We start from the raw sequence: 22,153 nt of genomic DNA on the forward strand, positions 1-22,153 counted from the left end.
ATGCCAGTTTAACAAATCAACACTAATTATAACCATATCATGACAAGCAGCAAAAGTTGGAGGATTCTTTGCTCCTTGATTCATATGACTTTTCTTACTTACTGAAGGTGGTGGGGATAGGGGTGGATTTAAAAAGGGTACAAATAAATTTCCTGGTGACAACTCCGTTCTTAAGAGGTATTTCTGTTTTCACCTTCCCTTTCAGTCCTCTGAAATTTAGAACACATAGGATCCCAGAAGTTTTTTTTAATATATATGCAAGTAGATTAGGTAAATTTAGGTACTAAAGATAATGGCTAAACAAGTTTTCCCTTAAGCTAACGTGAAGAACTACTTTTCTTGCAGTTCCATACTTTCGGCCAGTGATTCAGTCTCTGTATGTGGTACACATGTGATTTCTTAGAATACCTAGCAGGAAATAGAGAGGAAGAAAGAGATATGGGATAAGCGTAGCTCTTTCTTCTGACATTCAGTCTCGTTATCTTTTCATATCCATTCTTCCTCCTGAATATCCTCATAGGCACACAAGCACACCTGTGCACACTCATACATGCACACAGAGTTATCCTGCTTCCGTCATCAACCATGGGGTGAAAACCTGAGAGTAGGTTGTGGAATGAAAAAAAAAAAAAAAAAGAAGAAGAAGAAGAAGAATAAAATGACACCAATATAAAAATGCTGTATCTCACTAATTGGAACAATGGTTCAGGCTCTTCAGCCTTTAAATAGTCCCTGTTCTTGTAACACTATGAAGAATGATTATTCTCCACATAATGCTGCTTCTTATTTCTTTTTTTTTTTTAACTAACATATGTGTAGGTTTAAAAATTCTATTTATTCAAGTTCATGAATAAAAGATGAACAAGTCTAATCAATTATGATGATAGAAAGTACTTATATGTCATAATAAGAATCAATAAGAATCAGCAAACTTTTGAATTCCTATCATGTGTAAGGACATCATTATTTTCCTACACCACCTTAAAGTATAATACTTAGGTTACACACTCAAGGAAATTATAAACTATTTAAGAGTTTAAATTTATTTTTGTTTTTATATTCTCATTATATATATATTTGCTCTCACTCTATATGTATTTGTGTCAAATTTTCCTATGACACAAGAAATGTTTTACGTTGCTTTGGATGACTTTTATTCTGGAAGTCAACAAAAGGATTTAGAAGACATTATAGCATTTCCAAAGACAGTGTTCAGTATCCTAAAAGTCAACCAAGTACCTAGTATTCCCACAAAAGACTGTAGGAAGAAATTATATGACATAATCTTACCCACATTATGTAAAATAATAGTAATATAGACACAGAATACCATGTACAGTAAAATTTTGATTTCTTCTATACAAGTATATTATGAACCAAGAAAATGTTGAGATAGACACATCTGAAATGAGCAGTGGGCTACAAAGCCTTCTGTATAATTTCTAGTTTTCCAAACACTGCTTACTACATTTTCCTATTAATGATTTGCAATACATGCTATTGTTTTTAAGACCTTGAGAAGTTCTCTCTTAAAACAACCTGTCTTTGCTTATTCCAATATGTACCAAACTTACTCCATTGCACAATGCTGTTTTGTTTTGTTTTGGCAAGGACATCTATTAATATACTGTATAGGTCTTGCAAGCGATTTGGGAAAATCTTTTTTAGGTAATTAACATCTTTCCACCTTAAAGATAAAATGCTTTATATAGTTGCTTCAAAGCCTGTTTGAGGACAGATAGAGTTGCACACTTATATGATGTTTACAGGTTAAGAAGTATAAATACGTTTTGATGAACAATTTCTAAAATATCATTTTCAGAGAGTATTAGGGATTCATGGGCCATCACTTGAATCCTTCATGTTTGAGATGATTATGCACCAAATATCCACTCAAGTATGCCACTAGCTAAACTTCATGGTTCTGCGTGAATTGAGAAAGGGTATCCCTTCCTCCAGCATTCTGAATAGTTCATTCAAAATAGTCCAAAACATGTCTCATGTTTTCAGAGTTTACATATGCAGGGGGACTATAGTAGGAAAAACATAGACTATGAGGTTTGTATTTAGGATAAATAACCTTGTGTAGATATAGTGAATTAAAAGTTATTTTTTAATTGTCATGAATTATAACAATTTAAAACTTAAATAATTGTCAGGTTGATTCTTACAGTATAAAATAACTTAATACTTCAAAATAATAAGCATCAGTAAAGATTGAGGTTCTTAGTTTTTTAGATTTTTCTGCATGTGCCTTGCAATTCTAATTTAGTATTTGCTTAAATGTTCCTCAAAGAATGTTTTGTCATCCAACTACAAAATTTGTACAGTGTATTAGTAGAGATGGCACAATTGACAATAAAAATGTGTAGACTAGAAGTCAGAAAGAATATGCTGAGTTTCTTAGTTCTCTGTGTTTACATTTACATCCGAAGAAGATGTTCATCCCAGAAAGGAGATGAATTTTCTCGGTCTAGCTCTGAATTTTTTTTTCCCATCTTTATCATATATCAGTTTTTTTTTTTTTCCAGGTAGACAAATTTCAGATGTTTTATACAAAACAAAGCTTTAAAAGCAAATGCAAGCATAATCTTATAGATGTTCTCAGATGTTATACAATTTTAGAAGCTTTGCCAAAAACAACTGTTTTCCAGCAGCATTCACATGTGTAACATATGTTCTCCTGGATCTACAAGGTTGGCTTTCTAGAGCTAGATGGATTTTAATAAACAAACTTGAAAAGCAATTTGATGCAAATAATTGTGGGCCTTTTTATCATCTCCTTTTCAAAGAATATTTTCAAAAGCAAAATTATCTTTGTTTTCTACGGTCATAGTTTAAAAGATGAAAGGTTTTTCTTTTAAGGTGGTAAGAGACTTTATTCATACATTCATTCATTTTTTAAACCTACTTATATAAGTACTCATTATGACATAAGGTTTTATTTTTAAGAAACATTATCTACTATATACAAATAATAATCTTACAACTGTAATTTTACTGAAATTTGGCATTTGGAGTCAGTAGGCATAATAATTACTAAGCTTGTACTGACAGAAATATGTTTATTTTTATGTATTTATATTTATTTATAAATTTATGTTTATATGGGGTTTTAAAACATTATAGATTATATTATTTGATATTTTAAACTGTGTTAGAAAATAAATGCATAGGTTATTATTGTCCAGAAAATCAATTTGACACTGCAGTTATGTTTGGAAAATGTTGCAGAAAATTTCAGATATATCTTATTTCACAATTCTTCAATTCAGCAAGGGAATACAGGAAAGCTTTTAAAAATAATCTTTGGATTTTTTTGTGACGGCATTTGAAAAATACTTAACTGCAAAATCACTTGCTACATTTATAGTTTAGAACAACAAATTAAACTTTCTTTTTATATACTAGCTATTTTTTTTAATGATTTATTTATTTATTTTAGGAGCGGGGAAGGGAGCGTGAGTGGGATGAACGAGAGGAACAGAGAGGCAGAGAGCATCCCAAGCTGACTCAGGTCTGAGCACCTGGTCTGACGTAGGGCTTGATCCCAGGACCCTGAGATTATGAGCTGAGCCAAAACCAAGAGTCAGATGCTTAACCAACTGCACCACCCAGGCACCCCTTATACTTAACGGATTACTAAGCCTACTGACAATGAATATATTAAGAGTGATCTAGAGGGAATTTTTTTTCTTGGAGCTATCCACCCTTAATTTTGCATGTTTTCCCATTGTACTATGGAATAGCAGTCTGTTGAGATCTACAAAAGTACTGAAAAGAAAGAGGGGAAAGTAACATGGAAACTTGATGATGGGGAGAGAATGAACTGGAACACAATGAAAGATAATGGATATTGAATATCTGAGAAAGGAAAGATATTTTAGTGATCTTCTCGTGGCTTCTTTCACAGCGTCATCTTAGTTTTAATAGTCCAAGGTTGATGACACGTCACCACTCTTATTTCCTGTGACCAAGTTAAAGGTCTAAAGAGAGGAAAGAATATTCTGTGTGCCCTTTAAAAAGGGGAATGGTAAAACTACCATACTTGTTAATATACCATTTGACCGAGTGTACCATATATTTAAATTATTATGCCATGCCATTCTCATAACATAGATAAAATTCTGTTTGCCCTGTGAATGAAGTGACACATGTCTTGATAATGGCAAAGCTACAGAGCTCTTAGGACAGGGGAGTAGGTTTTCCTGGTGACCTTCTTTGCAAACCATTGAAGACTGCAGTTTGAAGTAAAGCAGCACTAGTCTTGTATGAAACACCTCCAGCATGCTTTGTTTTTACCTTTCTACTCTACAAGATCATTACAGATTCACTAAGGTGTATTTAGTTAAATTCTGGGAATGAAGTAGGATATTAGATAAATGTTTAGTATACAATAGACAATGAAAATGGACAGTTATAATAACTTTTTGAAAGTTAACAGCAACTCAGAATATCTTATAAAGATGGAGTTATTTGTAGAAGTGATTGTAATTAGATCTTAGTGGGGACTCATTGGGGGAAAAGTAAATATACACTGTTCATGGAGGGGGTTTGGGGTTTTTTTTTTTTTTTGGCCTTGAATTTTTTTTAATTTATTTTTAAATTTTTAAATTTATTATATTTTTTGTCCCTGTTGGGCTTTATATTAATGTATAATGTATTATTTGTTTCAGGAGTACAGTCTATGATTCATCAGTCTTACACAATCCACAGCGCTCACCATAGCACATACCCTCCCCAATACCCATAATCCAACCACACTATCCCTATCCACCCCCACCTCCCCAGCAACCCTCAGTTTGTTTCCTGAGATTAAGAGTCTCTTATGGTTTGTTTCCTTCTCTGATTTCATCCTGTTTCATTTTTCTCTCCTTCCCCTATGATCCTCTGTCTTGTTTCTCAAATTCCTCATATCAGTGAGATCATATAATAATTGTCTTTCTGTGATTGACTTATTTTGCTTAGTGTAATACCCTCTAGTTCCACCCATATCATTGCAAATGGCAAGATTTTATTTTTTTATGGCTGCCTAGTGTTTCATTACATATATACCACATCTTCTTTATCCATTCATCTGTTGATGGAGTTTTAAAAGTACATTGTAACCTGTTGCTATTTGTAGAAATCTACTTCCCTCTAGTTTAATTTCTTCTGTTCAAAGTGAATTATAGATTCTTTTTAAATTTAAAATACTTTAAAGAACATGTTCAGTGGAGATTATAGATAATTATAATTAGAAAAAATTTCCTTTAGAAAAATAAGTCATTGTGTCTTTGGAAGAGAGTATGAAAAATTTATTCAGGTCTATGATTGTGTGTAAGTCTTTTCCAGTAATTTTCTAATTTAACCTAAAAGAAGTTATGCATTTAATTTAATATTCTGTTGTTAAATAAGACAAGAATATCATTCTCCCTGCTGATTCCTATTTTCCCCACAATATATAAGAAATTAACTTACCTGCTGCTAACAGCACATCTTCAGTATGACGTATTATTAAAAGATGCATAAAGTTTAAACATCTTTTAAGTACAAGGAAAATAAAAAGTGATTAATCTTAAGGTGAATTGGCAATATTAGAACAGCTTTCAAATGCAACCATTTTATTCCCTGGGAATACTTTTTAAAGAAAGAAAAACCTATCCCCCAAATTCAAATTCCTCCTCACTGTACAGGATCTGTTTGTAGTTGTGATCTCTGCCATTGACAAGAGGTAAGAACCGTGCATTAAATGTGGGAATATGACCAATGTCCAGCAGTAGGATTCATGCCACTATGGGAATATTTTGCTTTTATAAGAGATCAGTCTTAGGTATAAGAAATCCCCCAGTTGCTACGATGTTGGCTAACTTTGCTTCAATGCTATATAATTTTCAGAGCACAGGAGGACTTCATCAAGGGCCAGTTAAGTCACCTTTTTGTCTTTGACGTGCTGTGGTTAACACACAAATCAGCTGTATTAAGGAAGCTCAGTGCTACAGCAGCTACCAAAGAGCAGGAAGACTGTTTTGAGAGGACCACAAATTGTTACTATATTATTTTTTGAAATTTATAAAATATTTTTAATTTATTCGATAGAAATCACCAGTATGCAGAGAGGCAGGCAGAGAGAGAGGAAGCGAAGCAGGCTCTCCGTCAAGCAGAAAGCTCGGTATGGGGCTCGATCCCAGGACCCTGGGATCATGACCTGAGCCGAAGGCAGAGGCTTTAACCCACTGAGCCACCCAGATGCCCCTGTTACTATATTTTTATGCCAAAAAATATATAATGGAAAATTTCTAACAGGTTCTTCAATTTCTATTTAACACACTGTGTTTACATGTTTATATTTGCACATTGGAGAACCAAGTGGGGATTATAAACCTAGCTGTATTTCATTCACTGGCAGCTAATTGTTTTATTGGTCACCAGGCATGAACTCTGGTTATCAACATTAAATACCCTCTCTTTGGGTAAATACTCCTATTTCTGTGTCAATTATCCTATTATTTGGAATGAATATAATATCCTTTTACTCTGAACCAGTACTCTCCAAACTTCACGTATTTCATTTGTCACTTTCATAATTTTGCCATAACTGTGCAACATGTTTATTATTATATTTTAGTGTATTAAAATGGCCTCATGAGACATGGGATATTAAAGTGGCCTCATGGGACATGGATGATTCTCCCACTCTTGGGATTTGGCCCGGCTGCCAATCTTTTGGGGGCATTGAGTGGGAAGGCGGGAGTCCTGTTTTCTGTCTCAGCAGTCCCTCCAAAAGACGGATTCCAGGGCAGAGTCCCAGGTACAGGAAACCAGAAAAGCGCACCTTAGTTTAGGATTGTATTTAAGATATTTCTCATCCAGTCATATTGATAGATAAGAAATGTGTGATATGAGATTATTTGTTAATGTTTTAGTATTCACTGAATATTGTACACCAGCTTTTGTTGAACTGTGTGTGTGTACAAATATTTATTTAATTGTGTTTATAATAGCCTGGAAATACATGAAGATATATATTTTTAACTAGCTATTTGTAGTCATTGAGAACCTAATATACTTCTTAAAAGAAATGTAAAAACATATCGGCTTACTTAGTATTTGTACAGAGTAATTATATTCCTCCCACTGCATAATCCACCTAGTTCCCAAATCAAAATAACTGGAAACCACCCTAAATTTTAACTCTCTCCTGTCCTCCTTCTAATGCTTTGTTCCTCAATGTTTTTACCATTCCTAACCCCCTAATGAGCCTTTTACATGTTATTTTCCTGTCCTTCCCACGTGACATTTTAATGTCATTGATAACACTGTATCTGTTTATATACTGTGGCTCTTTAGAGGAGCACAAGCCATTTTATCTGAGAAATGTTTACCCCTCTTACCTCCACCAAGAACCAGTTATTATTTGGAAGTATATCACTCCCATTGAGTCGTCAAGACTGACTGATTTTGCTTCCTACAAAGAACTCCATGATCATACACTGGAGATTACAGAGAACAGAGGTTTTTATTTCTAATTGCCAGCTGAAAGCTACCCAAGTTTTCTAAGTAAGATACTAAAAACCTCATCTAGCATGAACCTAGAAGACCCACATCCTTAAATTATAAATGATAGAAAACAACTTTCAAATTCAATGAAATCTGGTCTAAAATCAGAAGCATCAAGAGTAGATACTGACTTATTCACCTCATGAGTAGAAGGTAGAGCTCTCTAAAATAAATGGCACAGCGTTGGAAAGCCCAATCAAAAAATTTCTCACCTAGAATCTGTGAGAACTTGGGACAGTTTTAACACTGGAAAGCACTGAAACAATGTTTTATGCTTCAGAGTAGCAGTTGACATCATCTTAGAGGAGAAGCCTCACAGGTTGGCTATGGCAGAGAGGCTGTTGGGGGGACACTTTAGGGATAAATATAGCAAAAGCTATTTGATGTAGTTCACAAAGAAATAAACTGCTATAGCATCATTATAATGCATAAGTCTTCATTACTGACCTTATAGAGATTTTGAAAACATCACTGGTCTGGATAATTCTACAATTATTCAAAAATAAGCAACAAGATGACGCAATCCTTCTAGTTCCAGGCATGACAATATGGTTTGCATCAGACTAAACTTCTCACCTCCAAACCAACGAATACAAAAAGCAAATGTTTGAGGGTATTTGGAAGGAGTGAAACAGAAATAAATTTGAAGAGCTTCTATCTTTGAAAGAAGGGAAGAACATGTTATGAGTGCCACATTTACCCAGTTTTCTCTGAAGGTACTTTCTAATTTAGTTACATGGGGGTGTAGTCCAATCAGAAAGCAGGAGTCTTACTGGACTGAGGAGGCAGATCACAGGTCAGGAACTGACAGAGGAAGGAGTGAAAAACTGTGCGTGGGGGGCTCCAAAACTTGCCACAGATTACCCTAAATTAATTTGTTGACTCCTGAGATGAGCATGCACAGGGAAAGACTCCAAGAAACCAAAAAGTGGTTTCTTAAAGAGCTGAGCAAAGATTCCAGTGGGTGCCCAGTGCTGGGGAGACACAGATTGCTTTCAAGTTCCACAGTCAGAGGGGCTTGAAAAATACCTTCAATTTCTTGTACAAATTCCAGAAAGGCCAAACTCTGGGGCTATGCATTACACTCTGTGAATAATGGTAAAGCTTTAAACCCAACTCTGAACAGGAACAAGATAACTTCTCTCTGCCAACCAAAAGAAAATTTTACCCTTATTGAAGGAAAATAAGAAAGCAAACATTCCCAGTGTCTGGCATCTAATTAAAGTTTGTGAGGCATGATTTAAAAATTAAATTAATAAAAAAGGACCAACTGAATAAAAACCAACAATAGAGTTATCATATAAAAGCTTTAAAATATCCATGATTAATATGTGCCAGAAAACATAGGATGTTGGACGTCTTCTGCAGAGACCCGGAATCCATTCTAAGAGTTAAATGGCAATTCTAAAACTAAAAGATACAAAACAAAAATTTAATAGGTGGATTTAATAGCATATTAGAAGCAATAGAACAGGGCGCCTGGGTGGCTCAGTGGGTTAAGCCGCTGCCTTCGGCTCAGGTCATGATCTCAGGGTCCTGGGATCGAGTCCCGCATCGGGCTCTCTGCTCGGTGGGGAGCCTGCTTCCTTCTCTCTCTCTCTCTGCCTGCCTCTCAGTGTACTTGTGATTTCTCTCTGTCAAATAAATAAATAAAATCTTAAAAAAAAAAAAAAAAAAAAGAAGCAGTATAACAGAGAATTCTTGAGCTGGTCAGTGAAGAGTATATAAATCTATGTACAAAGAGAAAACAAGGAAGTAAATTGGAGGAGGACAGAAGAGCCATGTGGGGCAAATGAAAAGATCTAATCTACATGTAATTTGGATCCCAGAAGGAGAGGAAATGACAGTAACAATACTTGAATACCAAGATACTGGCTGAGAGTTTTCCAAAACTGATGAAATACATCATATTACAAATCAAAATATTTCAAAAAATCCCAGCATGTAAAAAGAGAAAAAAAAAAAAAGTCTATCAATATCAGGATCAAAGTACTGAAGACTAAAGAAAAAACATTTCTTAACATAATCTCGGGGGAAAGAAAGAAATATGAAGTTTACTGAAGCAATAAGACTGGCTGAAATTTTAACAGATAATATGAAAAAAAACCCAAAAACTATGGACTCACTGAAAGGAGAATGCTGTAGGAAAAAAAATCAAACAAACAAGAAACAAACCAAAGAAATCTCCCAGCCTAAAATTTTATGCTTAGCAAAAACATCCTACAGGCAAGAAGGAAGGAAGGCAAGAAGGAGGAGGAAGGAAGGGGGGGAGGGAGAAAGGGAAGAAGGAATAAAACAGGAAGGAGAATTCATCACCAGTAGACCCACATTCCGTGTTGAAGGAAAATGTTCCCAGTTGGAAGCACTAAATTTGAGGAAAGAATGAACACTGGAGAGAGTTAATGCCGATCAGGACATCTTGTGGTAGTTGAAACATGTGGAAGTGAGTACCTGGGTGGTTCCCTCAGTTAAGCATCTGACTCTTGATTTCAGCTCCGCTCATGATCCACTGGGCATGGAAACTCCCTAAGGTTCTCTCTCCCTCTCCCTTTGCCCCTCCCTACTACGGATGTGTGCGTGTATGGGTGCATGGGTTCATGCCTTCTCGTGCTCTCAAATAGAAGGCATAGAAGTAAAATATCTAAAAAACCTACATAAAAGATGGAAAGGAAGGAAAGGAAATCAAGCTGTTCTAAAGTTTTTGCATTCTTCTGTAAGAAATAAAAATGTCTAAGGAAGTTTCTAATAAGTCAAGGTATGTATTTTTTTAACCCTTAGGGTGTCTGTTATTTATTCTCATCAATAATAGAAGAATACATAACACAGATGCTAATAGTGGAGAAAAATATACAGAATTAATCTACTTAGGCAAAAATGGAGAAGTAGAAGAAACATGGTGATTAAAAATAAATGGCAAGTGATGGGGTCAATTCCAGCTATCTCAGTAATTGCATCAAAAGTAAGTGGACTAAATACTTATAACCAATGTCATGAAATGAAAAAAGGGAGATATCAGTGTAGGATACACAAACAATTGTACGCTGGTAAGTTTTGCAGTGGTTATGCAACAAGCCAAACTATGACCAACAAGCCAAAGCTGGCCCATTGTGGATAAAGGTTTACTGGAGCACGTCTATGCCCATCTGCTTATATATTATCTATAGCTCTTTACCCACCATAGTAGTAAGTTTGAGTAATTGCAACAGAGACAATCTGGTCCACAAAGCCTAAAATATTTACTACCTGGCTCTTTACAAAATAAGCTTGCCTAACCCTGACTTACATGAGATGTACAAATTTCTTGGAAAGTACAACTTAGCTGAGAATGGCATAAGAAGGAAAAACACTTTGAAGAGTCATGTATCTATTTTTTTTTAATGATTCTGTAATTATTTTAAGGTTCTCCACAAGGAAAACTCCTCACCCATGTGGATTTACTGGTTAATTATTCCAAATATTTAAAGAATAAATGCTCTCAGGCATATACCAATTACTCTAGAGAATAAAAAGTCAGAATAAAAATACTTCCTAAAACTTTTTGTGAGGTCAGCCTACCCTTGATAAATTTGATAAAGACTTTAGAAGACAGGAAAATTACAAAACAAAATCTTTCATTAAAATAGATAAAAATTTGGGTTGACTTTTGGCATTTTGGTAAACAGTATTGTGAATTTATGTATATTACAGCTGTCTTTTAATATGCCTTATATTACTGGTCGCTTTTCAGGCTTACCATGCAATCTTGGTAGACATGCAGATTCTTTTGGTGTGCTGAACATTTATAAAGTGTTTATCATTTATCAACCTTTTTAAAAAAAAATTCTTGTTTGAAATGAGTTTCTAAATTGGCTATTACCACAATTTCATTGATTCACACTTATTTATACTTTATCATATATGAAATTGGTATGTATTTTACAATGATGGCATGCCATAGTTTAATTAGCAGCACTTTTTTTTTTCTTAAAAATACTTGGGCTAATAATGTATCTTAATATTGATGACATCTTCGATTTTATCAAATGCGTATAGGTTATCTTACCATCTTAGCCATTTTATGGTAAATTATATCACACCACGACCTGTGTGTTTTTTACAGTGTGAGCAAAAGCTATCATGACCACTAGACATCATTTGCAGTACCTATCAGTATGAGATCTCTAAAATTCTGCTAAGTTCAGGATATGAACTTTTTTATTATCTGTAGTTCTAGGATCCAGTAAGCCATAGAACAAATACTAGATCAGTTTCCTATGCAGGTTTTGTAGGTTTTGGTCCTACCTGTAAAGTAGAACTCTTGTTCTTTAATGGTCCTCTTGCTGCTTCTGATTAAATGAAATTTGCTCTCAACTATATATTCTAAGATCAATTAATCATTTTAACAGAAAACCTAATTCTAATGTTGCATGAATATAACTTTGTCAGTAAATGACTCACACACCTTTCTTATTATATCATGAAGATTTACATAAAATGAAACCAGTTTGTCAAAGTTTTATTTATTTATTTATTTATTTTTACTCTTCAGACTTATTGTTTATAACCACAATGAAGCAGGGCAAATAATTCACTTTCCCTCAAACCTTCTACACTTTAAGGTATCCATTCAAGTTCTGTCTTTTACTATCTTCATCCACCTTCCAGTTGCTTTACTGTAAGAAATGATTTCCTTCTTTTCCTTTGATAAATAAAGACACAGCTATTACCTTGAATATCTATCCATGTATTTTAAAATATATGCCACTTTTGTTTCTAGTATAGAACCAATTACCAATGGGTTTTTTTGTTTGTTCGTTTGTTTGTTCTTGTTTTTATTTATTTGACAGAGAGAGAGAGAGATCACAAGCAGGCAGAGAACCAGGTGGGGGTGGGGATGGGGAAGCAGGCCCTGCGCTGAGCAGAGAGCCCGCTGCAGGGCTCCATCCCAGGACCCCGGGATCATGACCTGAGCCGAAGGCAGAGGCTTAACCCACTGAGCCACCCAGGTGCCCGTTGGATTTAAATTTTTATATTAAAATTCTTCTGAGTTAGCAATTTCTTGAAATTTTTTTTTTTCTTAAAAGGTTCTCATATTCAAAGTTTCGGAATTTCAGTTTCTTTTTTTCTTCTAGGGAATCTTTAGTTACCTATATTAGAATTATACAAGTACATACTCATCTGTATAGATCAATCAATCTATCTGCCTGGACAGCTATCCCTAAGGTACACAGAAAGTAAGAGATTTTTATTATCAATCAAAAATACTTTTTAAGCATTCAAAAAGAACTAGCAACTCAGTTTTACACTTAGCCATAGGACCAAAATTAACACTGAAAACTCAAACCCAGACTTTAAAGAGCAGTTCTTTTTTCAGTATGCACAAGACATTTTCATGAGCGATGTGAACTTTTAGTGCCCGGCAGACAGATATGTAAAAAGACTAACAAGCCAAATTTTTTATCATTTGCCACTCAACTTGTAATATATCCTGATTTCTGCCACCCAACAGATTTAATTCCAAGGATGGTTTTCCTCATTGTTGGTGCCGTTAGTGAGGAATGTGCTCTTAGCTCTTTGAACTAATGAGCTCTTTGCTCAACAAGCAAAATAAGAGCCAATTTACAAAGAACCAGAAACAAACAAGCAAAATAAAGAAACATAGAAAACCAGAGTCAGAATAAAAGAAGCAGAAATTGAAAGTCCCTGTTTATTTGCCACTTGATTAAAGGCAATCTTGAGTTTAAGGAGTCCATGGGTGCCCTGCTCCAACAAAATCGTTTAATTGTATCCAGCAGGGTGTCCATATAGACATTTTGATGGGACTCCCCAAAGCAATCAGAAAATAATTCTCAACATTAAAACATAATAATAAAAAAATGGATAGCATATGTTGAAATTTTAACTCGTTAGTGAGAAAACCAACAGGATGATAAACTGATTGTAAAGATGATCCAAGAAACTCAGGTATACACACACACAGACACAGAGACACACACACACACACACACACACACAGACACATACACACACACAAAATAACAGTCATTGAAAAAAGAATGAATGCTAGAATAATATTATGAATTTAGGTTCAAAACTAGGTAATAGGGGCGCCTGGGTGGCTCAGTGGGTTAAGCTGCTGCCTTCGGCTCAGGTCATGATCTCAGGGTCCTGGGATCGAGTCCCGCATCGGGCTCTCTGCTCAGCAGGGAGCCTGCTTCCTTCTCTCTCTCTCTGCCTGCCTCTCAGTGTACTTGTAATTTCTCTCTGTCAAATAAATAAATAAAATCTTTAAAAAAAAAAAAAAAACTAGGTAATATTCTCTAGATCATAAAACCATAACCTTTGGAGTTACCCTATCTTCTACATAGTAATCCTTTGCTCCTTATCAGTTTTATTCAAGTTATCATCTCACTTTAAAGAGTTGTAAAATGTTTGGATCATAATACTGTCCAAGTAAACAGTCAAAAATTTTACATTTCCCTGGAGGTCAAATGACCTTTAAAGTGGGCTTGTTAGATAATGCTCAAGGAAGGCATAAAAAGTAAAGTACTTTTTTTTCGTGGTCTCAAATCCACATTAGAATTTTTTTCTAGGGTGAAATTATTCCTCTGAGCAATTGGGGAAATGGAGTATCTTGAGTGTGATATGAAAGATAAACTATAGGGCAGTTTTTCTGTTGGGTTGAATGTATTTTTTTTAAAGATTTTATTTATTTAACAGACAGAGATCACAAGTAGGCAGAGAGTCAGGCAGAGAGAGAGGAGGAAGCAGGCTTCCTGCTGAGCAGAGAGCCTAATGTGGGGCTTGATCCCAGGACCCTGGGATCATGACCTGAGCTGAAGGCAGAGGCTTTAATCCACTGAGCCACCCAGGCGCCCCTGAACATGTTATTTTTGAGAGACCGATCCAAACAGCAATGTCCACTGACAGCTGACTATCTAAATCTGGAGTTCAGGACTGAGTACAGGTGGAGAAAAACAACTGGAATTTGCAGCACATGGATAATATGTAAAGCCCAAGACCAGACTGAGACATCTAGGGAGTCAGTCTCATATGGAGGAATATAGGTCAGAGGGCTAAATACTGAAGAACTCCAGTATTTAGTGATGAAAGAAAATAAAGTTCTTTTCAGTGAGGCACAGTGAGATCATGAGAATCAAGTGTTCCCTGATCGTAGAATCAAATGTTTTGCCACATTCATGATTTATTGAGAGGTCAAAAGGGTAAGGACTGTGCAGTGATAAGATTTTGCCATGTAAGGTCACTGGTGACTTTTAAAAAAGTCAGTTAAGCATCTGCCTTTCAGCTCAGGTCATGATCTCAGGGCTGGGGGTGGGGGGACTGAGTCCCACGTTGGGCTCTGTGCTCAACCAGAAGTCTGCTTCTCCCTTTCCCTTTGTGTGTGCTCTCTCTCTCTCTATCTCAGATAAATAAAATTTTTAAAAGGGGGGGGGGCAACTTTGGTGAAGTAATAGGGACAAAGCCTGATTTAAATTAGTTCAGGTTAGAATAGGAAGAGAGGACATACAGTCAACTGCTTGAGGAGATTTTTAGCCAAAGTCAGTAGCCGGAGGGAGAGGGAATATCAAAGAAGAAAGGTAGGGTTTATTTTGTTTGATTGATTTTTAAAGATGGACTATATCATAGTCCATTTTTATAATGACATCACTTTTTGTTTTACTTCCTTTTCATAAATCTTTAGTTCACTCAGCAATGGGAGGGCGCTATGGCAAATCTAGTGATGCATAAGGTGCATGCTGATATAAAATATCCAAATCTGAATACAACCAATGGAAACTAGAAAACAGAGGGCTGGGAAATGGGAGTCATGATACTAGAGAGACTCTCAGGAACTTTATAAAGCAGAAAGCATTAAAGTACATCCTGAAGTATTCAGGCACTAAATTAAACTGAGTGACAGGAATAGTTTTCCAGGCAATGGAAGCAGAACAAATAAAAGGATACAAAATAGGGGAATAGAAAGCTTATTTGTACTAAAACAGTAACCTTCACTTGGATTAAAGTAAGCTGATTACACTCCAGAAACCTCTCCCCTCAATTAGGTAAACAGAACTGAAAATGCCTTCACATGTTCTCACTGAACATTATGATATTCCAAATTCTTTATATCGTATAAGAATGCTTTTAAAATTCTAAATAAAATATTTTACTTTTTGAAGAAAAACTACAGCATTTATTCCCCAAAATCATTTTACTATAACTTCTTAACTCCATGAATGGCCATCACTATACAGATTTCCTTAAATTTTTTCATAATTTTTGTCAACAAAGTATGTTGGTGGTATAGTGGTGAGCATAGCTGCCTTCCAGAATTTTTTCAGATAGTGGAACATTTCATTGCTGTGACTAAATGTCCATGAAAAAAATTTTGAATCTTCCTAGTTCATCTCAAATACATTTTCAGAATAGAAGTATTATTGAAGACATTTCCCTATGCTTTTAAACTTTTCTATAGCCCAAAGAACATTCCTGAATATTTTACAGTAGTATTTTTGTGAAATAACTTTTAAGATACAAATTGAGAGTTATAATAGAATTCAATTTTGTGGAAATAATTGGGAGAGAAAAGGTAGATTCTAGTTTATCCAGACTTTATTAAGGTAAAAATAAAATCATCAGAAAAGAAGTTTTCAAAAACCCTGCCACAAGTGTTCTAAAAAGAGTGATGAGAGGGAAAAACTACTGACTTCTCAGTCACCAGCATTTGATTGAAGATGGGCATGATCACTGCAAAACTGAACAAATTGTGACATTGCTTCATATCCTCCAGTGGAAGTCTGCAACTAAAATCATAGGAAAAGCAGGTAGTAAGAGTGGACTTAAGGAGAGGTGACAGATTTAGGTGATGCATTGAAATAAATTGTGAGGACACAGAAGAAATCTATTGTAATATTTCTCAGAAAAGAAGGTCAACTGGAATTGGGAATACAAACCCCACAGGAATCAGTTTTGAACCAGCTATATGTAATACCATCTTCATTAATGTTTCGAAAAAGAGTTTGCATAAAGTGCATAGCAAAACTACCAGGTTTGCACATGGCTTTACAAACGTTGAGTTAAGGGAAAGCTGATTAGAATAAATTGAAAGAATACAAATTTTAATATTAATGATGTGGACCAATTCAGGTAATACAGCTAGGGGTTAAAAATTCCAAATGATTCCTTTCAAATAGGGGTCTCATTTTTCAATTCAGTTCATGGAAGCATCCTAAGGATCAAACAGTCTTGTTTCTTTTCCGTAACTTCTAAGGCTTCCACAATCTCACTCTTTCTGAACTCATCCCGTGTCAATTTCCCTTTCTACTGAAACACTCATGTGACCACAAAAACGTTACGTGATCCCAAGAATTTCTGTTCCATCATTTCTAACCATATTAGGATTTATGTCAACTTGAGTATTGAATGTCATCACTATTAAAAGATGCTCTATTAATGTATTTTGTACTTCAAAACAAGAAATAGAAAATCAAGGTGGTGGTGAGAGTCATGTAAGCCATTTTTGCAGATATTTTAAGGAACCATAAAATAAAGAAGGTCATTTCAGATATAGCAAACCAGGTCTTAATTGGACCAAAAGAGGCCAGTTTAGATGGATAATATAACTGCATATGCAGTATAATTTAAAAGATATGAAGAATCCTGACATCTGTGACTCCCAACTTGTTTGCCCTACCTCTCTCCCCAACTCACAGACATACGTTTACTTTGGCAAGTTAGAGACGGTTTTTTTCCCCACCAACCTTCCATGTTGTCTGAAAGTCTCAACAGTAATTTTCTCACTTAGGAGAGACGTACAGTAATTTACTCAGATAAATTAGTATAATCCAGGAACATAGATAAGGAAGTTCTGATAGGGAAGAAAAAAGAAACATCTCAGCCTGAGCATGTGAAATTGAAATGCTAACAGGGAAAAATGAGTTGAAATTTGGGAGAGATACAACATGAGAGGACAAGGAAGGAAGGAAGGAAATGTGATTTTGCAGTGGGGGGGGCTCATTAGTAGTCTGTCCAAACTCATAAAGCAAGAGATATCAAATAGCAAGAGCTCTCTGTTAGTTGGAACTAGAACAGATAACTGTTTTCATTTTTTCATCTTGTATGGCAAATCCAGAATATCCATTTTTAATAATATTTTTTTCTGAGGAGTGTATATGAACTGGTCTTATTGATTTAAATATTTTTGTTTTTCTCTGAAAGTAACATTAGTAACTATAAACTTAGTAACATTAACCTCCCTGTAAATAACATTGGTTGCATTTCTTCTTACTAAAAGTTCATAGATTCCTGTATGGAATTACTATTGTTTTAAGCTCAGATCTAGTCAATCATAGCTATAAGACTACTACTCAATTGACTCCCCACCCCCCCCCCAAAAAAAATTGCCTGGATTATTTCAAAATAAATTAGGTTTCGAGCTTCAGTTATGCTGACCTGTAATTTATGGATGCATATATGTTTTTACTTTGTAAATATAGTTCATTTACCCCTAAAATGCAAGGCAGACGGATGGGGACTTCAGGAAGAGCCATCATGAAGAGCACCAGTGTGAGTGGGGAGATGTATACACTGGAGCATAATGACGGCAGTCAGTCCGACACAGCCGTGGGTACAGTCGGAGCAGGTGGAAAGAAGAGGAGATCCAGCCTGAGTGCCAGAGTGGTTGCCATCGTGTCTAGAAGGAGTAGGAGCACATCCCAGCTAAGCCAGACAGGTGAGTGAAGTGAATTCCATTTGGACACCTCGAGTTCTTGCTGGAGAGACAAAAATGGATCCTCGTGCTATGGCCTGTGAGTGATGGTAGAGTGTACGGATTCTTCTCTGCAAAAGTTTATTTTTCTGTCTCTAAAGATCTGTTACATGTGTGCGTTTATTTATGTTTTTTTCCTGTACAGCTGTCTAACTTGGTACCATTTGTCGATCTGTAAAGTGGTCAGATACTTTTCATAAGTTTAAAAAAAAAAAAAAGTAAAGCCATGTTTATAAATATGCAAGGAAATGCAAAGAAGTATTAAAGATCCAAATTGATTTATATGCAAGAAAAGCAACAGGATTCTCCTTTTCAAAATGTTCCATAATATAACTACCTATAATTTAGGTTCTATCTATATTTTTATGGAAAAGAAGGTCAGTTGTGCAACTTGAAATATAGTCTTCAAGGTACTGTATGAACATAATTATTGAACTGTAATTGTGTTTTCAGTGCAAGTTAAAACCCCAGCACTTATTTTTACTTTAGAAAAATGGGTCAGTGGATTTGTGCAAAGAATGTCTTAATACAAATTTGAGTTTCAGATATTTTCTACTGCTTATATTATAACCTTAAAAGCTTCATGTCCTCAAGGTATATAGAAAAAAGCAAACACAGCAAGGAGGATGGTTATTTCTGTACTACGAAATACTTTTTAAATTGCCCCAAATTACATAATATTTGAACAGACATACCAGATAATTCATTACTATGCTCAGTACTGTGGAAAACTAAAGGTAAGTGAAATATTGGATTGATTTAAATTGTCAGCACTTCTTTCTCCTGTTATAACCATTCGCTCCATATTTTTGTTTCCTAGCAGCACAAGTCTTGTTGTAACAAAATTTACTCATGCCAAAAAACTTTCATGAAATTCTTTTTATAGTTACCTTGGCATTCTGGAGAGTGTCTATTTTAAAACGTGCATTCTAGTGTACATATTTAACAATCAAGGTAGGAAATTGAGCCATTGAAAAACTGAACTGGAGTGCACAGCTATTTCAGCAGAGGTTTGTCTTTCTGAGAATCACAGGATGAACCTAGATTCTCAAGTGTCTCTGTATTGGATCAGCTGCTATGCTGTCCCACTGAGATGAGCTGTTCATTGCGAAGGAGAATCTTTTCTTTTCCTAGGGTCAGACTTCTTCCTGAGGAGTAGGAGGCATTGTTCATTTGTGTTGTTTGATTTGTCTTATTTTTAATGGTGATGCTTCTTGGTTTTTGGTATCAGTGTAATGATAGTTTACAGTGTGGGGTGTGGATAAGGCTTTCACCACCAGATTTGAAAATCCTTCACCACTTAGATGAAATGGAAATGTTCTTTGATCAACCTGTGCTTCCTCTGTGAGGTTTAGCGGATAATTTATCTTCTTTATCTAACTATTCATAGTCTCTCTTCTTTTATTTGTCCCCTATAGTTAGTTCCCTCTCTATTATTCACTAGTTACATAGAATTATATTTTCTTTTTCTTTTTTTTTTAAATTTTATTTATTTGACAGAGAGAGATCACAAGTAGGCAGAGAGGCAGGCAGAGAGAGAGAGGAGGAAGCAGGCTCCCTGCCAAGCAGAGAGCCCGATGCGGGACTCGATCCCAGGACCCCGAGATCATGACCTGAGCCGAAGGCAGCGGCTTAACCCACTGAGCCACCCAGGCGCCCCGAATTATATTTTCTTAGAATAAAACACAGCAGTAATTTTACACAGGAACTGTACTTGCTACACGGCTTTGTAGGTGATAGGTTCATATGGGTGTCATGGAAACACTTAGCCTCTTTGCTTTATTACTTTAAATGTTATTCCATTTGTGGTCATTGTTGTATTTCAAATAATATTTACCTTCCTAAAAGATGCATTGTTAATAACTTCCATGGAGTAACCTACTTGAGGGGATTAGGTTGCAGTGTAAGGGAGCAAAAAAAGACACAGGGTCCCAAAACCAAGCTAACAAAACAATCCTATTCCAAGGTGACTCAGTGAATCAACTTTTACTTCATCTCTGCAGGACTCAATTTGCTTATATACAGGGTGGGTTGGACTAGATGTCCTCCTACGAACTTTCCAGGTATAAAGTTTTATGTCTCTTTTTCTATATCCTAACTTTACCTGTTATTTGAGAACCTATTCTCATTCTTCTATCTGTCTAAAGCAAATGACAAAGGGTGACAAACCTTGGTCATCGTGCCTCTTTGTGCATGGCCTTGTTTTTCTCCCTGTTCCGTGGAGAAGAAAACAGCCTTACTCATAGTTTAAAACAAGCTGTGTATTCTTTGGACTAAAATGTATTATGTTTCATGTAAATGTTTAGTTATTTTAATATGAAAAAAAAAAAAAAGACTGATTAAGCTAGGGCTTCTCTTATGGTGAACCTCTAATCCAGACAGCCTGGGTTACAATTTCTCTCTCCTCTATCACACCCACAACAGATAAAAAGGAAAATGTGAAGTAAAGTTTAATCAGCTCTTTTTAGAGTGATTGATTACAAACACATCAGTTTTTTTGTTTTTGCTTTTATAGCCTTTTACTTGCTCAAAGGAGTATATTTGTGTCTTCGAAATCAAATAAAATTTTTTTCAACAAATTGAAGAGCATAGTAAATTTTATGCACACACACATATACTCACATAGGTATATTTACTATGAAGAGTATTTACTATGCTCTTTAATTATATATATAATTATTCTTATATATAATTTACTAGTCTCTTCAATTATGTATAATTACTCCAATGGGATATTTCAATTATAAATAATATTAATACTTTTAAATCATCTGTACCACGCTGTTTATTCATAATGAAAAGAACTTCTTTAAATATGTATTTTTTAATAGGAAAGTGACACAAACAGGACATTTCCAATGACTCTAGGTGTTACCTCTGGCAAATGTCTTTAGGCGATTCACATACCTAGCTAAATACCTATTCAGTAAGTACTAGCTGAATTAGATTAAAACATGAAGTAGTGAAAGAAAGGAAAATTATAAGAAAAAGCTCCTGATCTATCAATATTTTGGAACTGAATGAAACTCTGAGTAAACTTAATGCTAGGCTTTAGACCTCAAGATAGATTTTAGCTTATGCAGGTTTAGAGGCCCATCCTGTGTACTGTGAGGATTTGGTCCCTCACTCATAGACTAACTATATGACATTCCCCCAGTGGTAATCCCCTCCTTACTTAAAAATAAAGGCATTTTTGAGAAGCATCTATACATTTGTGAGGGACCATCCCTAAATGACACCCTTGCAATTACCTACAAGTATAATTATTAGTATCATAAAAATGTGTCTAAGTGAATAAACCTATTGATAGAGTTACATTCTAGAGCCTTTTCAATGCACTCTTCAGTTATATACATGCATGTATATGTACACATAATTTCACTTCTCTATTGGTCACAACAAACTTGTAAGTACCATTACTTTTATTCCCATTTTGAAACTGGAGAAACTAAGGCATACAGTGATTAGGTAATTTGCTCAAGTTCCCATTGTAAGTGATTGGCGCAGAATGTAAGCCCAGGCTTCCAGGTACCAAAGCCTCTGCTCTTAACCCACTGTGCAAAAAAGAAGAGTTTGAAATAAGGTTCAACAAACATTTAAGCACAGTCCTGTTGCTAATGTATGATAGACTCTGTGCTAGAACTGGGCTAGGAGCTGAATATTAGAGATGGATGAAACCCTGTTGCTGCCTTCAAAGATATCAAAATAGAAAAGAGTGAGTTACATATAAATCTTCCAGTTCAGAAAGAGCAACTATCCAATTATCACTGTGGTACAGAGGGAGAAGAGAGTGTGATCCACTCTCATGAAATCTTGAAAGACTTCTTTGAAGAGGTGAGTCCTGTGCATTAAAAAATAAACCAGTGG

General features: G+C 35.3%; 1 protein-coding gene across 49 annotated transcripts in view; it reads left to right on the forward strand.

The window, feature by feature from the left end:
* Positions 1 to 22,153, forward strand: part of RIMS1 (regulating synaptic membrane exocytosis 1) — a 501,274-nt gene that overhangs the window by 408,581 nt on the left and 70,540 nt on the right. For 29 of the 49 annotated variants that reach the window (XM_059178404.1, XM_059178409.1, XM_059178413.1 and 26 more), the window contains one exon: positions 18,015 to 18,250. The exons of 17 other annotated variants lie outside the window; for them this stretch is intronic. In XM_059178404.1, the coding sequence (XP_059034387.1) occupies positions 18,015 to 18,250 (236 nt within the window). The remainder of the gene's footprint in view (positions 1 to 18,014; positions 18,251 to 22,153) is intronic. 3 more of the 49 variants (XM_059178408.1, XM_059178423.1, XM_059178420.1) reach the window with 1 other exon arrangement.

Source organism: Mustela lutreola, chromosome 6 (assembly GCF_030435805.1).
Source record: "Mustela lutreola isolate mMusLut2 chromosome 6, mMusLut2.pri, whole genome shotgun sequence".
In the NCBI taxonomy this organism is placed as follows: Eukaryota; Metazoa; Chordata; class Mammalia; order Carnivora; family Mustelidae; genus Mustela; species Mustela lutreola.